Here is a 24947-nt window from a genome sequence, read left to right as displayed (position 1 = left end):
ATCAAGTGCACATTTATTACTAGACATGTTTGAACTATGATGGAAACCATTACAACCGAGTCACATTGTACTATAGTCAGTTATATAGATAACACAACACAAAATAATCAGTAATAATCAATAATATTCAAAAGAATACCAGACCACAGGGTCAAAAAAATAGAGCCAATTGAAACAAATATATTGTACTTGATCTCAGTCTTATGAAACGTACAGGAACAGTCTTTTTTGCATAGGACTGCATTAGTACTTCGTGGGGTAACCCTTATTTTTGAGGATTGCCCTGCACCTCTTACCCATAGAGTCTACTAAACGCCTGCATTCGTCACTACTGATCGCATACCAGGCTCTCTGGATTTCTTCCCACAGTTTTTCTGAAGATGTAGCTTTTGAGCGGTCAATTCTCTTGTCTAAGATCTCCCATAAGTTCTCAATGGGTGATGCGTCAGGGGACTGAGGTGGCCACTCTAATACTTCGATATTGTGCTCTTGAACAAACTGCCTTATGATCCTTGCAGTATGCTTTGGATCGTTATCGTGCTGAAATTTCCATTTCAGCGGCATTTCCTCTTCAGCATAAGGCAGCATCACATTTGCCAAGATGTCTTTGTACATTTCTGCGTTCATTATGCCGTTGATACGGTGTATTGGACCAATGCCGTACCACGAAAAACATCCCCATACCATAACACTTCCGCCACCGTATTTCACAGTTTTTAAAGTGTACTTGGGATTAAATTCCTGGTTTGGTGGGCGGCGCACATAGACTTTTCCGTCTGAGGCAAACCTATTAAACTTGGATTCATCGGACCAAAGGATGTTCCTCCACCAAGTATTAGGTTTTTGTTCATTTCTCCGGGCAAAGGCTAACCTTTTCCGAACATTAGCTTGTGAAACATGTGGCTTCTTTCTTGCAATGCGCCCATTCAATTTTGCAGATCTCAGTCGTCTTTGAATCGTTGAGGTTGATGGTTGAACATCATGTTCGTCGCTAAACAAAATGGCTTTCAGTCGTGGTGTTGACAAAATTGGGTCTTTCTTCACTTCCCTAGTGATGAGTCTGTCTACGCGAGGAGTAGTTACACGAGGTCGCCCCCTGTTCTCCACCTGCGGCTTTGTTTGTTTTGACCGTCTCATGGCGTTCTGGACTCGTTTTCGCGAAACGTGCAAGACATTGGCTATTTTATTCATGGACATCCCACTTTTGAACATCCGGAACATTACTATACGCTCATCTTCACTGGTATGCTTTGCTCTGCCCATCTAGACGAATGTAAACAAAACCACACGTCAATTTACATACAAAACAACTGCATAAAAATCAATTTAAAGGCACATGTGTAAAGCGGCTCTATTATTTTGACCCATAAGATTCTTACCTTTATGCCTCTTTTCACACGTCTAGCTCAAACGCTTCCTTTCGGACGACTAAAGATAGCAGCAACGTCTTCCCTGATGTTGTCTACTAGGGACTGACAACACGGCACTCGTGGCGATTTCGCGAACTAATAGATATCCTAGTTCTTAATCTCGTCAATAGAGGTGGCTCTATTATTTCGACCGCCACTGTATATATAGTAGGGTCAGGATTATTTTTTCTGTAGCAATAATGAGAGATATAACAAAATTCTGAAGGGTTTTTGTGATGTAGGCCCTTTTCCTTGGAGTAAAATGAACCTGAGCCTACAGATTGCACCAGCCGACACGCAGCCGCCGTGCGCGCGCACTCACCGCTGCTGCGGCAGCGCGGCCAGCTCCTGCACGGCCAGCGCGCCCTGGTCGGCGTCCGGCTGGCGGCCGCCCGCCCGCGCGATCAGCTGCGTGTGCGTGACGCCGGGGCACAGCGCCACCACCCGCACACCGGTCCGCTGCCAGTGGAACTGCGTCTGCAACGCCGGCAGCCAGCAGCACAGCCTCAGTCGCAGCGGCTCACAAAACACACACACTCGAGCAAAAAGTCACATTAAACTGACGCTTTTCTCCTAGGTACACTGTTCTGAAATATGCACTCTCCCACCCGCACAATCCATATTCTTGGGGCTCTGCGACCTCCAGATTTGTAAACTGCTACACCCTCTCTCTCTGCTCTCTCTCACCGTAGTAAATATCCGCCCCTGGAAAACCGGACAACTTTCTTCCCAGCCCCTCTTTAGGCCACAGTGGCTTCCGTGGAAGAAATTGCTCTTATTGCCCTTTCTGTGAGAACTCAGATGCGATGAACCCCCAGACATGCAGTGCTACAGCAATTGTCGGTAAGTGGTGCTAGATAGCATCAGCCAACCCAATTGTGCATTATAAACAATACAGAAATATAGCCTGAATAGCATAGACTCCCGCAAGACACGGAGAAAGACAGAGGTGGCGGGGCGAGAGAATGCCGGAAGATACTGACAGGGCTGTAGAGACGTCCAGATTCCAGTTCCGTGTGTAGCTGCATTAGGTTCTACATCTACATCGACATACATACTCCGCAATCCACCATACGGTGCGTGGCGGAGGGTACCTCGTACCACAACTAGCATCTTCTCTCCCTGTTCCACTCGCAAACAGAACGAGGGAAAAATGACTGCCTATATGCCTCTGTACGAGCCCTAATCTCTCTTATCTTATCTTTGTGGTCTTTCCGCGAAATGTAAGTTGGCGGCAGTGAAATTGTACTGCAGTCAACCTCAAATGCTGGTTCTCTAAATTTCCTCAGTAGCGATTCACGAAAAGAACGCCTCCTTTTCTCTAGAGACTCCCACCCGAGTTCCTGAAGCATTTCCGTAACACTCGCGTGATGATCAAACCTACCAGTAACAAATCTAGCAGCCCGCCTCTGAATTCCTTCTATGTCCTCCCTCAATCCGACCTGACAGGGATCCCAAACGCTCGAGCAGTACTCAAGAATAGCTCGTATTAGTGTTTTATAAGCGGTGTCCTTTACAGAAGAACCACATCTTCTTAAAATTCTACCAACGAACCGAAGACGACTATCCGCCTTTCCCACAACTGCCATTACATGCTTGTCCCACTTCATATCGCTCTGCAATGTTACGCCCAAATATTCAATCGACGTGACTGTGTCAAGCGCTACACTATTAATGGAGAATTCAAACATTACGGCATTCTTTTTCCTATTTATCTGCATTAATTTACATTTATCTATATTTAGAGTTAGCTGCTATTCTTTACTCCAATCACAAATCCAGTCCACGTGCCCCCTGCGGGTTCGGGGGTAAGAATAGGCCCGCGGTATTCCTGCTTGTCGTAAGAGGCGACTAAAAGGAGTCTCAAACGTTTCGGCCTTCTGTGATGGTCCCCTCTTGGGTTTGACCTCCTTTTTTCCAAATTTCCGTTGTTAGTGCGTGCCATTTGGGGAAGGTCGCCTTACGTGGTGTTTTTCTATTGGTCCATCATGCACCACCATCTTGCATGTTACCTGTTGTCGTGTGGTGGGATTTATACCGAACGTCTTCTGGGTTGCCTCCTTCTCGTCTTGTGCACAATCCCCTTCTTAGCTCCCACGACGCAGGGATCGCACTACAGATGCCAGAGCTGTTTCCCCCCCCCCCCCTCCCCCACGTATTCCAAGTAGTATGTGCCCATCTTGTCTGGGGCACGGGGACTCCAGGCACAGGGATATCGGCCAGGTACGCGTTTCTTTGGCTGGGTGGCGCCCTCGGGGAGAGCCCTCGTTCGGAGTAGGTGGCATCTGGGCGGATGTGGCGCAATGAAGCGCAATAAATCACACCAAGCTGGTGGTCGCACGGCCACCAGCGTCTCTAAGCGAGGCAGAGTAGACTTTGATGCTGCGCAATATGACCCTCAGTCGTTCCCCTCGTTGGCTGCGCCATGGGAGGGACGCGGATCTAGTGCCAAGCGGGAGTCTTACGTACCGCAATACCTGGTCTGCAGCAGAACTGATGGTGACTCCTTTCTTACGACGAAGCCTCTGTTTTTTTGTGGAAAACCTGGAGGATAAGTTTGGGGAAGTGCCGGGGTTGTCTAAAATGAGGAATGGGTCCATCCTCCTCAAGACGTCCTCCCCAGCCGTCACGAGCGTTGCTCTTGTGTGATAAGCTGGGTGACGTCCCTGGTACCGTCAGTCCCCACAGTAGTTTAAATATGAGGACCCAAGACTAACAGGGTGGCCACCGGTGCCTTTATCTTGGCCTTCGAGGGTGATGTCTTGCCCGAGAAGGTCAAGGTAATGGTTTACCGTTGTGACGTCAAGCCATACGTCCCTCCCCCGATGCGGTGCTTCCAGTGCTGGAAGTTTTGGGCATATGTCCTCCCATTGCCCATCCAGCGCCACATGTCGAGATTGCGGACGCCCATCTCATCCCGATTCTCCATGTGCGCCTCCGCCTGTATGTGTCAACTGTGGGGAGCACCACTCTCCATGCTCGCCAGATTGCCCCGTTCTTCATAAGGAGCGAAAGATAATGTAATTTAAGACCCTGGACCGGCTAACTTATCGAGAGGCAAAACTGAAATATGGAAGGTTGTATCCTGCTTCCCTTCGAACATCTTATGCTGCAGCCACGTTATCGTCGCCCTCGCGAGCGGCGGTTGTCGCCTCATCTGTGCCGTCTTCAGTGGGCCCTCGGGGCCGTGCATCTCTGTCTGCCACGCTCGTGTCTGGGGGCAAGCCTTCCTCTGTTTCCCCCTTAGCAGTTGGGGGCAAACCCTCTTCTGTCGCTCCCCCCACCCTTACTTCGGCAGTGACCTCTGCTCCAAAACCGGCGGGCTCGATCCCTCCTTCTCCTCCGGCGTTGCCTATGCCGGTTCCTCTCTCGCGGAAGGGGTCCCTCGGGGCTCTCCCTTCCTCCGTTTCTTCTCCTACTCAGCCAGATGTCAGCCAGTGGCTGATGGTTCCGCCACCTGCTGGTCGTAGGGCTTCTGCGTCGTCGTCAGCCTCCAACGCTCCATCAGAGTAGCTCTCCCAGCCATCTAACCATAAGGACAGATGCGAGAAGAAGGAAGAGAACGTGCCCAAGAAGAAGGACTTTCCGGCGGTTTGGGTACCGCCTGCTATAAATAGTTCTGGCTCCGGGGATGAGGTGGAGATCCTCGCCTCTGCCGCGGATCTCGCCCTCACTGAACCCTCGGGGGCCTTTCCTATGGACACAGCTGACTCTCCCCCGGTGGCGGCAGTTGGCTCTGAGGCGCCGTCTGCCTCTTAGTCGCCTTCACGCTCTCCCAGTCCCTTACTGATTCCATTCCATACAGTGGAATTGCGGCGGTTATTTCCGCCACCTGTCTGAGCTCCGGATGCTTCTGAGTGTTTCCCCTGTTCTCTGCATTGTTCTGCAGGAAACTTGGTTTCCAGCAATGCGGACCCCCGCCCTTCGCGGTTATCGAGGCTACTATAAGAACCGCACTGCCTGTCAATGAGCGTCAGGTGGAGTTTGCCTCTTTGTTCACCACTCTGTCTGTGGCTAGCCTGTACCCCTTCTGACGCCTTTAGAGGCAGTCGCTGTCAGGGTTGAGCTCTCGCTGGCTATTACTGTTTGCTCTGTTTACATTCCTCTGGATGGGGAGCTCCCCTGACACGTCTTGGCTGCGCTGCTGGCTCAACTCCCGCCACAATTGCTGCTTCTGGGCGATTTCAATGCCCACAACCCTCTATTGGGTGGGACTGTCTCCGATGACCGCAGTCGTGCCATGGAGCATTTGTTGGCTGAGCTCGACCTTAGCCTCTTGAATACCGGTGCTCCCACGTATTTCAGTGTGGCCCATGGCTCGTTCTCAGCCATCGATCTCTCTCTTTGCAGCGCCGGACTTGTCCTATCCCTCCACTGGAGAGTGCATCCTGACCTGTGTGGTAGTGACCATTTTCCCATCTATTTGTCACTGCCCCAGTGTCATTCTTCTGGGCGCCTGCCCTGCTGGGCTCTCCACAGGGCTGACTGGCCGGCTTTTACTTCTGCTGCAACCATTGCGTCTCCCCCACAGGGTGACATTTACGAGGTGGTCCGTGTCTTGACCACGTCAATCATTTCTGCGGCTGAGGCTGCCTTCCCCCGCTCTTCTGGACTCCCTCGGAGGAAGGCTGTACCCTGGTGTTCGCCGGAGATTGCTGAGGCTATTCGCGACCATAGGCGGGCTCTCCAGCGTCATAGGCGGCACCCGTCTCTGGAGACCCTCATCGCCTTTAAGAGGGTCCGTGCTTTGGCCCGTCGTCTTATTGCACGGCGTAAGCAGGAGTGCTGGGAGAGGTATGTCTCATCCTTGGACTCTTGTGTCTCCCTCGCTCGTGTGGTCCCGGATCCGGTGGATTTATGGATACCGGACCCCTATGGGTGTCCCTGGGCTCTCCCTGGATGGCGCTGTTTGCACGGACGCTGCCGCCATTCCTGAACACCTTGCCGCGCATTTTGCTACGAGCTCTGCGACTGCAACTTACCCCCCCCCCCCTCCCCGCCTTTCGCTCTCTAAAGGAGAGAGCCGAGCAGACGCTGTTATCATTCCACACGCGTCGTTCTGAAAAATACAATGCTCCTTTCAGCGAGAGGGAATTCCTCGCTGCCCTCGCCGATTGCCCTGATACAGCACCAGGACCAGACTGCATCCATGTGCAGATGCTGAAGCATCTCTCCAGGGACTGCCAGAGACACATCCTCACCATCTTTAACCGCATTTGGAGCGAGGGCGTGTTCCCGTCGCAATGGCGAGAGGGTATTATTGTCCCTGTGGTGTCACCGCCAGACACCACACTTGCTAGGTGGTAGCCTTTAAACCTGCCGCGGTCCGTTAGTATACGTCGCACCCGCGTGTCGCCACTATCAGTGACTGCAGACCGAGCGCCGCCACACGGCAGGTCTAGAGAGTCTTCCTAGCACTCGCCCCAGTTGTACAGCCGACTTTTCTAGCGATGGTTCACTGACAAGTTACGCTCTCATTTGCCGAGACGATAGTTAGCATAGCCTTCAGCTACGTCATTTGTTACGACCTAGCAAGGCACCATTATCATTTGCTATTTATCTTGTGATGCATGTACCGTCAGACCGATGTTCACCAATTATGGATTAAAGTTAAGTATTCCAGAAGCTACGTACTTTTTTACTACACTCAACTCCTTTAACTGTTCCAGACCTCACGCCAGCCTGTGTGAGCTTAAACGCGTGCCTTTCGGCTATCTCCTAGTGGCTTGGCTGTCTTGCCAAGTCACAACAGTTTGGCGCCGAGGATTGGCGACGAGCCAATTCGCGTTTGTACCAATACAGACTGATTTACTTGTGTAATGGCTTCGCCACAATCTCCAGATGTACTGTCCGAATGTTATCGCTTACAGAATCAGCAGAGGCAGGCCCTACTGGATGCCCTTGGACAGCTCATCCAGGATCAACGTGCAATGCAAAACGATGCGGCCGCCACCACTCCACCGCTCCCGCAGCCACAACACGCAGTTGCACCACCTTTTCGTCCTTTTGATGCGGCACTGGAAAGCTGGATGGAGTGGTCACGCCAATTTGGATTCCATCTCGCCGCCTACAGAGTTCTAGGTATTGAGCGGCAGCCTTTTTTGCTTTCTTCTGTCGGAGTGTCCACCTACCGTGTGATAGTGAAATTATTTCCCCGACGCGACGTAGCAACTCTGTCCTACGAAGAAATTTTGTCTGCATTAGATGTATATTTCAAAGAATCAGTCAATGTAGTTGCCAAACAGTAACATATGGCCGGTCAGACTAATCGGGAGTGGGTTGCAACCTTGCAAGGCCTTACTAGGGATTGTGCTTTTGAATGTGAATGTGGACTCCCTTATTCAGATACCATGGTACATGATGCTATTGCCCAGAACGTTTCTGATGTTCGTATACGGGAATAGATTTTGAAACTATTCAATCCCTCCCTTCAACATGTGATGGACATATTCGATCGGCAAGACACACTTGACTTTGCTCAGGAATCATTTGAAACTTCACCAGCCGTGTGTCACATTAACCGGCCCGCCGGGCGAGCTACGCAGAACAGTAAACAGCCCTCGCGCCCGTCCGCGCAGCTGCCGCCAAGCTCTCCGCCACGTGTGCCGCGCCAGCAAGCAAATGCAGTGCTAAAATCATGCCCGCGATGTGCTACTAGACATTCGCGTGAGAATTGCCTGTCACGCCAGGCTATTTGTTTTTTCTGTAATAAAAAAGGACATGTTCAAAGTGTTTGCGAGAAAAAGCTCCGATCGGACGCTCCAAACCATTCCAGGCCCTTTGCTTCGTGCTGGAATCGGAATCGAACCAAGGATACTCAGGCTCGCGACACTTCGCCTATGGAAATTCATGTAGTTCATGCCACTCTGCCCAGTGCTACTCTCTCTAACAGTGACTGTGTTCATCCCACAAATAGTGTGCGTCGACATCGCCGGAAATCCCGTCGAGTCACAAGTGATTATGTCCCAGTGTCAGTTCACGTTGCACGAGACAGTCGCTCTTGTCGTCAGCAGGACAATAAACTTTTTGTAGACTTGGACATTAATGGCAACGTGATAGCATTCCAGCTCGATACCGGAGCTGCAGTTTCACTGATCAATCACGACACGTACAAACAGCTGGGCACACCTCCGTTGCGTGCCGCAAATGTTAAGCTAACTACATATTCAGGTCACGGGCTCCCTGTGTTAGGACAGTGCAGCCTTCTTGCAACGTACAAGGGACAAACAAAACTTGTCATTTTACGTCCCTCGTTCTTCTTCTGCAGTCAACTTGTTTGGTTTCGATTTGTTTCAGTTGTTTAACTTGTCTATAGTAAATCAGGTCCTGTCAGTGAACCAGACTGTGCCTTCAGCCAGTGTTTCTCGTCTATGTGAAGAATTTGCAGACATTTTTGCACCGGGCCTTGGTTGCGCTAAGAACTATAAAGCACATTTGGAACTGAAAGTACACAAACAACCGAAATTTTTTAGAGCGCGCAATGTTCCCCACGCATTGCGTTATGAGGTCGCAAAAACATTAAACGATTTGGAATCACAAGGTGTAATTGAACGTGTGAAGGCGTCTCTCTGGGCATCACCCTTAGTACTTTTGCCACAACCTTCAGGAAAATTGAGACTTTGTGTGGATTTCAAGGCAACAGTGAATCCACAACTAGTGATTGCAAGTTTTCCTTCACCCCGCCCGGAAGATATTTTTGACAAACTGTGCCCGGGTAAATATTTTTCGAAGTTGGACCTAGTAGATGCGTACTTGCAAATACCGGTGGACGAAGAATCCCAGCGCGTTTTAGTGGTTAACACGCATCTTAGTTTGTGTCGATTGAAACGAATGCCATTACGGTGTGCATCCGCCCCTGCATTGTTTCAGCAATATCTACAAACTGTTTGTGCGTCGGTCCCTACAGCAGAAAACTATCTGGACGATATTGTGATCTCCGGACAGACAGAAGAAGACCATTTAGCCAATCTCCGAACATTATTTCAGGTCTTGCGACAAAATGGTCTTCGCTCGGGACTTACCCTACTTACCCTACCTGGGCCATGTAATCAATGCCCAAGGCATACATCCCAGTCCAGGGCACCTCCGTGCCGTACAAGATTTGCCTTCGCCGCAGAATTTGAAGCAGCTACAGAGTGTGCTGGGAAAAATCAATTACTACCATAAATATGTGCGCCACGCCTCTTCCATTTCAGCTCCGCTTCATCGCTTCCACAGTAAGGGTGTTCCTTTCGTCTGGACGACGGAATGCGAACGCGCCTTTCGCCAGTTGAAATCGGCGTTGCTTTCCACTACTTGCCTTACGCCATTCGATCCCCAGAAGCCCCTTTTGTTGATGGTGGATCCATAGGATTTCGGGATCGGTGCTGTGCTTGCGCACAAGGATGGTTTGCACCATCGTCCTATTGCCTTTGCGTCCAAATTGCTCTCGTCTGCGCAAAGAAATTATTCACAGATCGAGAAGGAAGCTTTGGCTCTCGTATTTGGTGTTACAAAGTTTCATGATTTCTTGTATGGTCGTCACTTTACCATCATCACAGACCACAAACCATTGACATCGCTTTTTCATCCGACCAAGCCTGTACCTCCACGTAAAGCGCAGAAATTCATTCGCTGGTCTATTTTCCTCTCGCAGTACCGCTACGATATCTTGTATCGGTCCACTGCTCAGCACAGAAACGCCGATGCGTTGTCCCGTTTGCCTGTTGCTGAGGATAGAGCATTCGATTCCTCCGAACTTGCTTGCATGTTCATTGATTCGGAAACCGATGACGTGGTCGACTCGTTTCCGATTGATTTTCGTCGTGTAGCTACAGCCACAGCTGCCGACCCTGTCCTTGTTACCGTTCTGCGTTTTGTTGCTACGCAATGGCCCTTGTCAACGTCACGGGTCGAGGATCCGTTGGTTCACCGATTTTTTGCTCAGAAGGAGAGACTTTTTGTACGACGTGGTGATTTGCTGTTGCGTTCTGATAATGATCAGTCCAGGGTCGTGGTCTCACGTTCGTTACAGTCTTCTGTCTTACGGCTTCTCCACCACGGACATTGGGGTATAGTGAGAACGAAACAACTTGCTCGTCAGCACTGTACTTGGTTCGGAATCGATGCTGCGATTACGCATATGTGCTCTTCTTGCATGGCGTGTGCCGAACAACAATCCGCACCACCGCGGAAATTCTTTGCATGGCCAAAAGCCGCTTCCCCTTGGCAACGCTTACACATCGATTTTGCTGGTCCCTTCTGGAATGCTCGATGGTTGGTTGTTGTCGCTGCCTTCAGTAATTTTCCTTTTGTTGTCCAGATGTCTTCCACGACGTCATCTGCCACCATCCAATCGTTATCTGCTATCTTTTGCATTGAAGGTCTTCCACAGACTATTGTTTCCGACAATGGCCCACAATTCATATCCGCAGAACTTCAGTCATTCTGCAAGGCCAATGGTATTCAACATCTTACGTCCGCGCCGTTTTCGCCACAGTCAAACGGTGCCGCGGAACGATTGGTCAGGACTTTCAAGTCACAGATGTTGAAGTTGAAAGAGTCGCATTCTCGGGAGGACGCGTTATTGCTCTTTTTGTCCTCGTATCGCTCTCAGCCTCGAGATGGTCGCTCGCCGGCTGAGTTGCTTCACGGGCGCCCTCATCGAACCTTGATGTCTTTGCTACATCCGCCGCATCAGGTTCCTGTGCAGCGGCAGCCACCTGCTTTTACCCCAGGCGACGTTGTCTACTACCGTCACTATCGCGGTTCACGGCATTGGCTCGCAGGGCGCATTCTTCGCTGCCTCGGCCACGCTATGTATCTGGTTTTGGGGGCCTCTGGTGAGGTGCGTCGGCATCTCAATCAGCTGCGCCTCTGTCGTCGCACGGGATCTGCCGCTCCCCGTCTGCATTCAGCGACGGTGCCGTCCGGTCAGCGATCTGGGGACCCATCTACCGGCTCGCCTCAGCCCCAGGTGTTACCGACGCTGCCTTCCATTTTGCCCCATGGCGACGCGCCGCCGCCGCCTGTTCTCCCGCCGGCGACGCCCGCAGTGGACGCGTCGCTGCAACCGCGGGCGCCTCCCTGGGTCACGCGCCGCCGATCGCTTCCCGTGACCAGTTGTCCTCCGCCATGGACTTCTTGCCCGCTCCGGACCATATGTCGTCTTCGCCCGTCGGGTGCCCCAACCCGATGGAGGTCGACGCTTCGGCCCCTCCTGTCTCTCTAAGGGCGCATACATCGCATGTTGGCGTGCACCCTGGACTAGGTTTTTAGGCGTTTCCTAGCTCCCCTCGGACCGAATGGCAGGGTGCGGGTGGCACAGCCTCGCCTGTTGTAAGGCTCCCCACCTCGTCGCATACGTCAACATGGGGCCCTCCCCACGGCGGGCGGAAGCCTTATAACACAACCGTACGCCGATTTGCGGGGGAGGAATGTGGTGTCACCGCCAGACACCACACTTGCTAGGTGGTAGCCTTTAAACCGGCCGCGGTCCGTTAGTGTACGTCGGACCCGCGTGACGCCACTATCAGTGATTGCAGACCGAGCGCCGCCAAACGGCAGGCTCAAATGGTTCAAATGGCTCTGAGCACTACGGGACTCAACTGCTGAGGTCATTAGTCCCCTAGAACTTAGAACTAGTTAAACCTAACGAACCTAAGGACATCACAAACATCCATGCCCGAGGCAGGATTCGAACCTGCGACCGTAGCGGTCTTGCGGTTCCAGACTGCAGCGCCTTTAACCGCACGGCCACTTCGGCCGGCTCAAACGACAGGTCTAGAGACACTTCCTAGCACTCGCCCCAATTGTACAGCCGACTTTGCTAGCGATGGTTCACTGAAAAATTATCCCCCAGGGGCTCAGCATTCATTTGCTGGGTACGGGCTTGGCGACCCCGGGGTTCCTGAGCTGGGAACTGGTAAGCGCCGCCAGTCCCCTGTCACCATAAGCTCTGAGCATACTTCAACGACCACCGTGCGGCGCGGCGGTCGAATGTTGTGTGTCTCAGGGAGTGGGGATCTTGGCTTGACCGCCCGGATCGCGAGGATGGAATAAACCTCTATAGGTCTAGCGGTTCTGGCGCTGCAGTCCGGAACCGCGGGACTGCTGCGGTCGCAGGTTCGAATCCTGCCTCGGGCATGGGTGTGTGTGATGTCCTTAGGTTAGTTAGGTTTAAGTAGTTCTAAGTTTTAGGGGACTTATGACCTAAGATGTTGAGTCCCATAGTGCTCAGAGCCATTTGAAACAATAAACCTCTATAAACAACCCCTCAATCTCAAGGTGTGCTGCGTGCCGATGAGATGCATGGCTGTTTAGGTGGAACAGTCGTTAGCGGGCAACCTCTGAGGAACCTGCCCCACCTCAGTTGTATGAGGCTTACCTAGGCACGCGGGGCTCTGTCTAGGTGGACTCCTCGTTCCCTAGCTGCTCGTGGGACCGAGATGGAAATCTCGAACTTTTCTTCATCTCTTCCCAGCGGAAAGGGTGGGCCGCTGGTAGGTTCTAACACCCAATCTCACATGAGGGCTCGTGTAGCCAGTCCTCCTGATTCAGGTAATAGTAACAGAACGCATGCTGCTTCGCAGAATGTGTTTCTCATAATTAGAAGAAAAGATTGGAGTTTTGAAAACGTTTCGCCATTTTATATACAGAAGGGCTTAGAAGGTATTGCTGGCACATTGAAATCTGTAAAGCGATTGCGCAATGGCACCTTGTTGGTTGAAACATCTAGCTTCCAGCAAGTCCAGAACCTTCAGAAGGCACAATTTCTTGGGGAGTTTGCGATTGAGACTGAATTTCACAACACCTTGAACTACAGAAGGTTGTTGTACTTGCAGAGATCTCGTTGACATTCCCCAAGACGAACTGAAGGCTGAATGGTCCCGGGTAGGAATTGTCGACGTACAACACGTTATGAAACGGGTGGATGGTGCAATCTGACTCGTTCATCCTTACGTTTAACAGCACCAAATTGCCAGAGCATGTGAAGGCAGGTTTCCTACGTCTCAGTGTATGGCCTTATTACCCGAACCCCATGCGGTGTTTTAAATGCCAACACTTTGGACACACTACTCTCGGCTGTAAAGGGGATGCCACTTGCGGGAAATGTGGTAAAGCCGCCCATGAGGGAGTTGGTTGCTCCTCTCCTCCCAAGTGTGTCAACTGTTCTGGGGATCACCCTGTGTGGAGTAGGGAATGTAGAGTTTTCCTTGAGGAACGGAAGATCCAGGAACTTAAAACTACCAAACGCTCCCGTACGGTGAGGCAAAGAAATTTTACAAGTCCCTGCAGCCGCCCATGTTCGCTGCTTCCTTTTCTTCCGTTCTGAAACAGCCAGTCTTGAAAACTGATGCCGCTACACAAACGGAGGTTGCTACTGTCAGCACTAGCACCTGCGTTTGTCAATGTACGTGTGCTGCTGCCGTTCCTGTGAAGCCTGCTGCTCCCCCCCCCCCCCCCCCGGCCTTCTGACCAGGCTATGGTAGCTGACATCATGGAACTTCCTGCCCCTTCCCGGGTCCAGTCTTGTGCATTGCCCAGCGCTGCTACACCCCCTACTGCTTCTGAGGTTTTGGCTCCAATGCCACCTCAGGGCAGAAAAACGAAGCCCAAGCCCGCTAGAGGAGACTGAAGTTCTACAGTCTGCTGATGTTTATGTCATTCTCTCTGACGTCTCTCTCGACTCCTCTTCTGAGGCGATGGAGGGTTATGTCAGACTGTGGCAATCATCTCGCCCCAAAACTGAGCCTCCACCTGTTGTGGGCTCTCCTCGCCGACAGAAAGTGAGACTGAAGGTACTCCCACCCTGACAGATGGCTCCCATTATACAGTGGAACATGAATGGATTCCGGGCACATGTGGAGGAACTGCACCTCCTAGCACGGCAACGCCCCCTGTGCTTGTGTTTACAAGGAAACACATCTAAAACCATCTGATGCTCCTGTACTCAGGGGCTATACGTTGTATCGCAAAGATGGCCTGACTGGAGACAGAGCCAAGGGCGGAGTCGCCGTGTTTGTCAATAATGACCACCACTCCTCTGCTCTCCCCTGGATACCGACCTGCAAGCAGTTGCAGTTGAAATTCATTCCCATCGGGGGCTTACCGTTTGCTCCCTTTATTTACCCCCTCTGGATGCAATGACCTTAGACGCTCTCACAGATCTTATCGACCAACTCCCCCGCCCATTTCTCCTCCTGGGAGACTTCAATGCCCATCATGTCCTGTGGGGCTCCACTTCTCTTTGCACTCGAGATCGAATTTTAGAGAGCCTCCTAACATCTCAAGTGTTTTGCATCCTCAACACAGTTACTCCAACGCATTTCTCTACTGCTACTGGGTCATTCTCAGCCATTGACCTATCTTTCTGCTCTCCAGCCCTCACCGACTCTGTTCACTGGGAGGTCATTGACGACCTTTATTCCAGCGATCACTTCCCCATCCGCATTCATCTCCTGGATGGTGTATTGCTGGAGCAGAGGCCGCCATCGTGGATGATTGGCAGGGCTAACTGGCCTCTGTTCACTCGGTTGGCTGTCTTTGAACGCCACAACAGCGTACAGGAATGGGTGGATCACATCACGCTTGTGATCCATCATGCTGCTGACCTGTCCATACCACAGTCTTCTGGCCCTCCTAAGCTGAGTGCTTGTAAGCTTGTAAGCTTGGTGGACGGAAGAGTGCCGATCAGCCATCTGGGACAGGCGTGTGGCTCTTCGCCGATTTAAATGCCGCCCAACAGCGGTCAATCTTACCGCCTTTCGCATCGCGAGAGCCAGGGCACGCCGTGTCATTAAAGAGAGCAATAAAAGGTCATGGCAGGAGTTCCTGGACTCCATCAACCTTTCCACTTGTTCCACAAAAGTATGGGAAGCCATCCGGAGGATTTCCGGTAAACGCAGCCGTCTACCAATAGCTGCAGTCCTGAACCAGGGATGCCTCCAAACAACACCCAGAGCCATTGCTCAGACGCTGGCAGAGCATTTTGCACAAAGTACTGCCACTGCAACCCAGGATCCAGCATTTCGTCGCTACCGTGCGACTGTCGAACGAGCGAAGCTGGACTTTCGGTCGAACAGTTCTGAGGCCTATAACTCCCCTTTCTCCATGTGGGAACTTGAATCGGCACTTACTGCGACTTCTGACACTGCACCAGGTTACGACCGCATCCGGTACTCCATGCTTCGACATCTGCCAGCGGCGTCAAAGGAAATCCTCCTCGAATGTTTTAATCTGATATGGCAGACAGGAGTGTTCCCCACCTCGTGGAGGGAGGCAATCCTCATCCCTCTCCTCAAACCAGGAAAGGACCGCACATGTCCCAGTAGTTATCGTAGTATCGCCTTGACAAGCTGTGTCGGAAAGACCCTGGAACAGATGGTTAACCGTCGTCTGGTCTGGCTGTTAGTGACTAGACAGCTCCTTCGCCGCTTTCAGTGTGGATTCCGAAACTTTCGGTCCACGGTCGACAACCTGACCCTCCTAGAGGCGGCTATTCAGCAGCCTTTCCTCCGTCAGCATCACTGTATTGGTATCTTCTTTGATATCAGTAAGGCATATGATACTACTTGGAGACACTGTATTCTTGGACAACTGCATCAATGGGGCTTTCGTGGCCGCCTCCCCATTTTCATTCGGTCTTTCCTGTCTCAGCGGTTTTTTGGGACCCGCGTTGGTAACACACTGTCTGATCGCTTTGAGCAAGAGAACGGTGTCCCCCAGGGCAGTGTTTTATGCGTTACCCTCTTTGCCATAGCCATCAACAGTATAACGTCTACAGTGAGGAGTCCGGTACAGTGCTCCTTGTTTGTGGACGACTTTGCTGTTTTCTGTTCCTCCTCTAGTGTTGCAACCGTGAGCCGTCAGTTGCAGCTCACAGTGCGGCGGTTAGAGGAGTGGGCTGCAAAGACAGGTTTTCGGTTTTCTGCCGATAAGTGTGTTTGTGTTCAGTTTAATCGTTCTCGTCGTCTTTTTACTTTGCCTGCCTTGCATATGGGGGATGCTGTCCTACATTTTAGAGACACAGTGCGGTTTCTGGGCCTAATTTTTGACTCCAGGTTGTCATGGCTGCCACACCTAAGTGACTTGAAAGGCAGAACCCTAAAGGCACTGAACATCCTCAAGTGCCTCAGCCACAGGTCTTGGGGAGCGGACAGGGCGCGTCTCCTTCAGTTTTATCGGGCTTTTGTGCGTTCACGGCTGGACTATGGGTGCACAGTATATGGGTCAGCAAGGCCGTCTTATTTGCAGATCCTTGACGCTGTCCACAACGCTGGGATTCGACTGGCCACAGGTGCTTATCGGACCAGTCCCATACCCAGCCTCTGTGCTGAGGCTGGCGAACCACCACTTACCATCCGGTGGCAGCTCCTGCTGGTGCGCCAGGCTTGTAAGTTTCTTGCAGCTCCCAGCTCACCTGCTCACCCCCTTGTTGCCCATCCACCTCTGGACCACCTTTTTCCCACCGTCCCGGGGCTACGTTGCCATTTGGGATCCGTGTGCAACGTGTGCTAGAGTCGCTCGGTGTGGAGTCTGTACAACCCCAAATCCAGGGTTTTAACCGCCTGCCAGCCTGGTTACTGAAGAGGCCCGGAGTGATTTTAGATTTATTGCAGTACAAGAGAGATTGCACTCCTGCCACCGTTTTTAATGCAGCATTTTCTGCTATTTTATCTGAGAACCACGACTATGTAGCTGTTTTTACGGATGGGTCGAAACAAGGGGATTCCGTGGGTTGCTCAGTTGTTTCTCCGGATCGTGTCCTCAAGGTCCGACTGCCTCCGACTTTTACTGTCTTTGATGCGGAATTGTCTGCGATCTTGCGGGCGCTGGAGCAGATGAGACATTCTTCCTCTCCTAAATTTCTTGTCTGTTCCGATTCACTCAGTGCCCTTCACTCATTGCACCATTTGTATCCGGCAGATAAAGTAGTCCAGACCATCCAGGATGCCCTCCTCCGACTACAGCGACTGGTGAAGGTTGTAGCTTTCTGCTGGGTTCCGGGGCATGTCGGCATTGCTGGGAATGAAAGGGCAGATCTCGCAGCCAAGGAGGCGTGTCTCGATCCACACGTATCTCAGTGTGCTATCCCCTTGCACGCACTCACCTCGCTGTTGAGCTCACGGGTCATGCGTCGGTGGGAGGATGAGTGGCTGGAAGTGACTGACAATAAGCTCCGTCTAGTCAAGCCCACAACGCGTGTGTGGTGTACTTCCTTTCAGCCCCATCGACTGGACGAGGTTCTCATCACTCGGCTTCGAATAGGCCACAGCCCTATGACGCATGGCTTCCTGCTCCGGCGAGAAGACCCTCCAATGTGTGGTGCTTGCGGCGTCCAGGTCACTGTGCGCCACGTTTTATTGGATTGCGTTTTATTTTCTGACCAGCGGGCCGCGGCTGACTTGCCAGCGGACCTGCCAACTCTTTTAGGCAACACTCGGACGAATGTGGTTTAAGTTTTAAAGTTCTGTGCCATGTCAAATGTTTTTACAAAGATTTTAGGGAGAGGATTTTAATTTGCTCACTGTGTGACAAGCTCGCCCATATTTTATGTCAGTAGCCAGCCAGTGACAATTTCAATGGCATTCTTGTTACTCTGTTTTCCCTTTCCTTCGGTTTTACTTTCTTATATAGCATTTTCTTTCTTTTCCTGCTTTCTTTGCGTGTGTACTTCAGTTTTCTTAGGTCTGTCCACATTCGTTCCTTTTAATGTGTTTCAGGGTGCTGATGACCTCGATGTTGAGCGCCCATAAACCCCAACACACACACACTGACAAATTAAGCTCTCATTTGACGAGACGATAGTTAGCATAGCCTTCAGCTACGTCATTTGCTACGACCTAGCAAGGCACCATTATCATTTGCTATTTATCTTACGATGCATGTACCGTCAGACCGATGTTCACCAATTATGGATTAAAGTTAAGTATTCCAGAAGCTATGTACTTTTTCACTAGACTCAACTCCTTTAACTGTTCCAGACCTCACGCCAGCCTGCGTGAGCTTAAACGCGTGCCTTTCGCCTATCTCCTAGTGGCTTGGCTGTCTTGCCAAGTCACAACAGTCCCCATCTTGAAGCCCGGTGCAGACCCACTGGCGGTGGACAGCTATCGTCCCATTACCCTCACCAACGTTTTGTGCAAATTGCTCGAACGTATGGTGGGGCGGCGTTTGTGTTGGGTCCTTGAGTCACGCGGTCTCCTCGCTCCATCCCAGGGTGGCTTCCGTCGGGGCCGCTCTGCTGCGGACAATTTGGTGCAGCTGGAATCTGCTATCCGCACGGCCTTTGCCCGACGTCAGCATCTCGTTGCTGTATTTTTTGATCTGCGCAAGGCGTATGACACCACATGGAGGCATCACATCCTTGCTACGTTGCAAGAGTGGGGTCTTCGTGGTCAGCTCCCGGATTTTCTTAAAAACCTTTTTATTGCGCCGCTCTTTCCGGGTGCAAGTCGGTGCCACCTCTAGTTCATCGTATATACAGGAAAATGGGGTCCCGCAGGGCTCGGTGTTGAGCGTCTCCTTATTTATAATGACCATTAATGGTCTGGCTGCAGCTGTAGGGTCGTCGGTGTCTCCTTCTTTGTATGGCGACGACTTCTGTATCTCATTTAGCTCAACGACTACAGCTGTCAGAACTGGGGTCATTCCCTCTTCTGCCTCCCTTCCGGGTCCGTGCACCTACGCTTCCCTGGTGTTTGTCACGGCCGTCCGTCCGTCTGGACTTTGCACATGGACCCAAGGACTCGGTTCCGCCTGTGGCCCTCCGTCGTTTTCTTGCGCTCCTCGCCTCATTTTCGGGTTGTGAGACTGTCTACACTGATGGTTCCCTGGTTGACGGTCGCACTGCCTACGCTTTTGTTCACGCTGCCCATGTTGAGCAGCGCTCCTTGCCGGCTGGCTGCAGTATTTTTACTGCAGAGCTGGTGGCCATATTGCGCGCTCTTGAGCATATGCGTTCCTGATCACGTACGTCCATCATCATCTGCAGTGACTCCCTGAGCAGCCTCCAGGCCATCGACCGCTGCTATCCCTCTTCTCCTCTGGTATCCTCTATTCGGGAGTCTGTTTCCGCCATTACCCGCTCTGGTCGTTCGGTGGTCTTTGCTTGGACGCCAGGTCACGTTGGCATCCCGGGGAACGAACGTGTTGACAGGCTGGCCAAAGGGGCGATCGACGCCCCAGCTTTGGAGATCGGCCTCCCAGCTTGAGATCAGCAGTTGGTGTTGCGCCGTAAGGTGCTTGGAATATGGTCTGTTGAGTGGCGTGGCATGACAGCCCCGAATAAACTGCGGGCTGCCAAGGAGACGACCGATGTGTGGCGCTTCTCCCTGCGGGCTTCTCGCAGGGACTCTGTAATCCTGTGTTGGCTCCGCATCGGCCATACCTACCTGACGCACGGCCATCTTTTGCGTCAGGAGGATCCCCGCCTGTGTCGGTGTGGGTCCCGGCTGACGGTCGCCCACATTCTGTTGGAGTGTCCCCGACTGCACACCCTCTGGCAGTCTTTTAATCTCCCGGGCACTTTGCCTTTGGTTTCATGTGACGATGCCTCCATGGCTGATAACGTTTTAAATTTTATCCGTGGTAGTCCTTTTTATAGTTCCATTTAGGGAGGTCCTGCACCTTTCCCTTTCTGTGTCGTTTGTCCTCGCGTCTCTCCATATTTGTTGCTGCTTCGGTGTGTTGTCAGATGGTTGACTCTTTCCCTTTTCTTTGTTCTCGTGGTCAGTCAACCAGTCTTCGGCCTTCTTCTTTTCTTCTGTTTCTTTCTGTCTGGTGTCCATCTGTCTCTTCTTGTCTGTCGTGTTTGTTGCTGCATTTGTGTTCTTTTAGTGCCTGGGGGGAGTCTCCTTCCCCCTTTGGTTTTTACCTGCTCCGCACACTTTCGGCTCGCCTGTTTTTGGAATGGGGGACTGATGACCTTCGCTGTTTAGTCCCCCTTAAACATCCCAACAACCACCACCACCATCCTGTCCACGTCATCTTGTATCCTCCTATAGTCACTCAACGACGACACCTTTCCCGGACACCATAGCATCATCAGCAAACAGCCGTACATTGCTATCCACCTTATCCAAAAGATCACTTATGTAGATAGAAAACAACAGCGGACCTACCACACTTCCTTGGGGCACTCCAGATGATACCCTCACCTCCGATGAACAATCACCATCGAGGACAACGTACTGGTTTCTATTACTTAAGAAGTCTTCGAGCCACTCACATATTTGGGAAACAATCCCATATGCTCGTACCTTAGGAGTCTGTAGTTGGGCACCGAGTCAAATGCTTTCCGGAAGTCAAGGAATATGGCATCCGTCTGATACCCTTCATCCATGGTTCGCAAGATATCATGTGAAAACGGGCGAGTTGCGTTTCGCAGGAGCATGGACAGCAACTTCTCTGTCTCAAGGAAATTCATTATATTCGAACTGAGAATATGTTCGAGAATCCTGCAACAAACCGATGTTAAGGATATTGGTCTGTAATTTTGAGGATCCGTCCTTCTACCCTTCTTATAAACAGGCGTCACCGGCGTTTTTTTCCAGTCGCTCGGGACTTTAGGTTGGGCAAGAGATTCGCGATAACTGCAAGCTAAGTAAGGAGCCAATGCAGTAGAGTACTCTCTGTAAAACCGAATTGGAATCCCATCAGGACCTGGCGATTTATTTATTTTCAACCCATTCAGCCGCTTCACAACGGACCTTGTTAGGGTGGTCACACGGTGTATGGCGGGAAGATTGTGCGACCGTACATTTAATATTCTGCAAATTATTTTCGATTTGTTTTTATATTTCTGTATTGTTTACAATGCACAATCGGATTGGCCGATGCTATCTAGCACCACTTACCAACAGTTGCTGTAGCTCTGCATGTCTGGGAGTTCATTGCATCTGAGTTCTCACTGAAAGGGCAATATGAGCAATTTGTTCCTCGGAAGCCACTGTTGCCTAAAGAGGGGCTGGGAAGAAAGTTGTCGGGTTTTCCAGGGGCGGATATTTACTGCGCTGAGAGAGAGCAGAGAGAGAATGTGGCAGTTTACGAGTCTGGAGGCCGCAGAGCCCCCAGAATATGGATTGTGCGGGTGGGAGAGTGCACTCTGGTGGACCACAAAAAATATTTCAGAGTAGTGTACCTAGGAGAAAAGCGCCGAGGATGAATCAACGCGAAGAGACATCCTTTTTAGTGCACAGAAATGAGTGAGGTGACAGACGGCGGTCGCGAGCTGAGCTCCGAGGAATCTTCTAGTGGAATGCGACGGGTCACACTTTCCACCTAAAAGGAGAGGTGTGTATCTGACCGGCAGAGTGCTAAGTATGTAGGAGCGACCAATCTTCAGAAAAGAGTCTGTATGAGCTACAGGGAACTGGCTGGCAAGATTTATATAGTGGGAGTTATGTTTCTGTTACGGCCGCTGGGGATCGTCGCCTCAGTGAAAATATAGACACCGTGTGTCCAGCAGGAAGCAGGTGCACGGAGTTGAGATACATTACCTGCAAGAATCTACTGAAGACACTTCCGTCTGGGTATCAACCTAGAGATACCGCCAGTGAGAGCCACAGCGGGGAGTCTGGCGGTTAGACTTCGGCAAGTGTTTATTTTGCCACAGGGACCGTGCGAAATTGTTTCTCTATCGACAGAGTTGCATTCCGTTTACTCGAATGGCGAGTCTTTATCTCCCTGTGGATTCAGACGTACAGTGAACAGTTCCTTTACGAAAGTACTCCTGAATCGAATTTCTTTATCCGGCTAGCGATAAACCAGACAGCTTGACTCGTGTTCAGGCTTGTGCTGAGATAATTTCACCCTTGGAGTTTGTTTCCACTGTGTAGGCAGAGAATAATAGGCGCCCCAGTGAGCAGATCATCGGTGCAGTATAGTTCCTATCTCTACTTCAAAAGGTGATATCTCCAGTTCGGTTCGGCGGATAGGGAAGCACTGACAGTGTGTTGCGTTCCTTTTGCTTTCTGTAAGTGCGAGTCACAGTACGGGTCTCCCGTTCCTCACCGTTATTCAGTATCAGCCACTATTGTGTCAACCTAATGAACGAGAGTGCGGTGAAAAGAAAGTCAAATGCAATGCATGTTCTAGCAATCTCCAAATTACATTTAGCGTAGAATCTGACATTGTGTACTTCATATTTATACAATTTTACAAATATATACATTTTTCGACAATAAATAATTTACTTTGTCCAAGTTATGATTCATCCTAGCAGCATCCCAACAGGAATAATTGGTCTGATTTGCTTAACTGAAGTTAAGAAAAACCACAACACGATACTTCGTTTTTCGGAAATCCCTAAGTATAGGTTATCAGTGACAAGGACGGTTCAGTTATTTGTAGATGTTACAATTACACTGAGGAGAAAACTTTAGGCAACCACATGTATAAACGCTATACGTTATAAACAAAATGGGAATTTACGGAAAATAATGGTGACCCTGGTCCAGGATAGTTCACAAAATGACAGCTTTTTTAAGTTGTTAGGGAATTATCCTTTCAGTTCATAATTTGTAGTTCACCAATTTTGAAGTATCCAGTCACATAACTGAGACGATATTTCATAAGCACGCAATTTCACTACAGGCCGTTTGTGCGATACAGTGTCAAAAGAGTTCCGAAAATCTAGAAATACGGAATCAATCTGAAATCCCTTTTCAATAGCGCTCAACACTTCATGCGAATAAAGAACTAGTTGTGTTTCACAGGAACGATGTTTTCTAAACCCGTGTTGACTGTGTGTTCAAATGGTTCAAATGGCTCTGAGCACTATGGGACTTAACTTCTGTGGTCATCAGTCCCCTAGAACTTAGAACTACTTAAACCTAACTAACCTAAGGCCATCACACACATCCATGCCCGAGGCAGGATTCGAACCTGCGACCGTAGCAATCGCGCGGTTCCGGACTGAGCGCCTAGAACCGCTAGACCACCGCGGCCGGCCACTGTGTGTCAATAGACCATTTTCTTCGAGGTAATTCATAATTTCGGACGCAATATGTGTCCCAAAATCCTGCTGCATATCGACGTTAATGATACGGTCCTGTAATTAAGTGGATTACTCCTACTACCTATCTTGAATATTGGTGTGACCTGTGCGACTTTCCAGTCTTTGGGTACGGACATTTCGTCGAGCGAACGGTTGTTATGATTGTTAAATATAGAGCTGTTTTATCAGCATGTTCCGAAGGGAACCTAACTGGTGTACAGTCTGGACCAGAAGGGTACCTTTTGTTAAGTAATTTAAGTTGCTTCACTACTTCGAGGATATCTACTTCTACGTTACTCAAGTTGGCAGCTGTTCTTGATTCTAATTCTGGAATATTTACTTCGTCTTCTTCGGTGTATTTAGTAACTCTGCTTTGGCGGCACTATCGTCGATAGTATTTCCATTGCTGTCGCTCAGAGAAAGCATTGCTTGTCCCTTGCCACTAACATACTTTAGAAACTACGACCAGAACCTCTTTGGATTTTCTGCCAGGTTTCGACACAAAGTTTCGTTGTGGAAATTATCGGAAGCATCTCGCATTGAAGTCCGCGCTAAACTTCTTGAAGCCTCTGTAAAAGATCACAATTCTTGGAGATTTTGCTCATGAACTAACTGCTCGAAATAATTTTCAGACAATGCATTTAGCACAATTTCGAATGATGTTTTATGCGCACCTTCGTATTTAAAAAATTATTTTCGCCAACATATCGAGGGTAATTAAAGTCACCACCAACTATAATTGTATGAGTTGGGTACGTGATTGAAATAAAACTCAAGTTTTCTTTGAAGCTTTCAGAAATTGTATCGTCTGAGTTGGGACGTCGATAAAAGGGATCTAATTATTTATTCCGCTTGCAAGAATGTCCTGTGCCCATAATAACTCACAGGAACTATCTACTTCAATTTCACGACAAGATAAACTACTTGTAACAGCAACAAATACGCCACCGCCAAATGTGTTTAACCTGCCTTTTCGGAGCACCATTAGGTTCTTCGCAAAAATTTCGGCTGATCTTATCTCCGGCTTTAGCCTGTTTTCAGTGCCTATAACGATTTGAGCACCAGTGCTTTCTATTAGCTCTTGGATCTCTGTTACTTTCTCACCACAGCTACGATAATTTACAACTGTTATACCAATGGTTTCTGTATCTATGTTCTTCCCGCGTTCGGCCTGCACCCTTTGAGACTGAAGCCCTTTTTGTGTTTTCCCGCGACCCTCTAACGTAAAAAACCGCCCAGTCCACGCCACGCAGCCCCTGCTAACCGTGTAACCACCTCCTGCATGTAGTGGACTCCTGACCTATTAAGTAGAACTCTAAACCCAGCCACCGTATGGCGCAAATCGAGGAATCTACAGCATACACGGTCGCAAAACCGTCTGAGTCTCTGATTCAGACAGTTCTCTACCAGAGATCCGCAATTGGTCCTGTCGACCGTGCTAAAATGGTGAGCTCTGCACCAGGTCGTGTTGGCAGTAGATGGGAGCTCACGAACTGGTACAGGTGGAGGCAGAAGACGGACCCAAGCTTTCAGCGCGCCGAGACTACAGTCGACGAATA

General features: G+C 50.4%; 1 protein-coding gene across 1 annotated transcript in view; it reads right to left on the bottom strand.

Annotated features, from left to right (window-relative positions):
• The window catches only part of LOC126195799 (15-hydroxyprostaglandin dehydrogenase [NAD(+)]-like), a 198411-nt gene that overhangs the window by 31091 nt on the left and 142373 nt on the right, over positions 1-24947 (bottom strand). The window contains exon 5 of the mRNA XM_049934435.1: positions 1732-1886. Coding sequence (XP_049790392.1) covers positions 1732-1886 — 155 coding nt within the window. The remainder of the gene's footprint in view (positions 1-1731; positions 1887-24947) is intronic.

Source organism: Schistocerca nitens, chromosome 7 (genome assembly GCF_023898315.1).
Source record: "Schistocerca nitens isolate TAMUIC-IGC-003100 chromosome 7, iqSchNite1.1, whole genome shotgun sequence".
NCBI lineage: Eukaryota > Metazoa > Arthropoda > Insecta > Orthoptera > Acrididae > Schistocerca > Schistocerca nitens.
The sequence above is the reverse complement of the archived record's forward strand: the minus strand, read 5'-3'. Positions and strand labels throughout refer to the sequence as shown.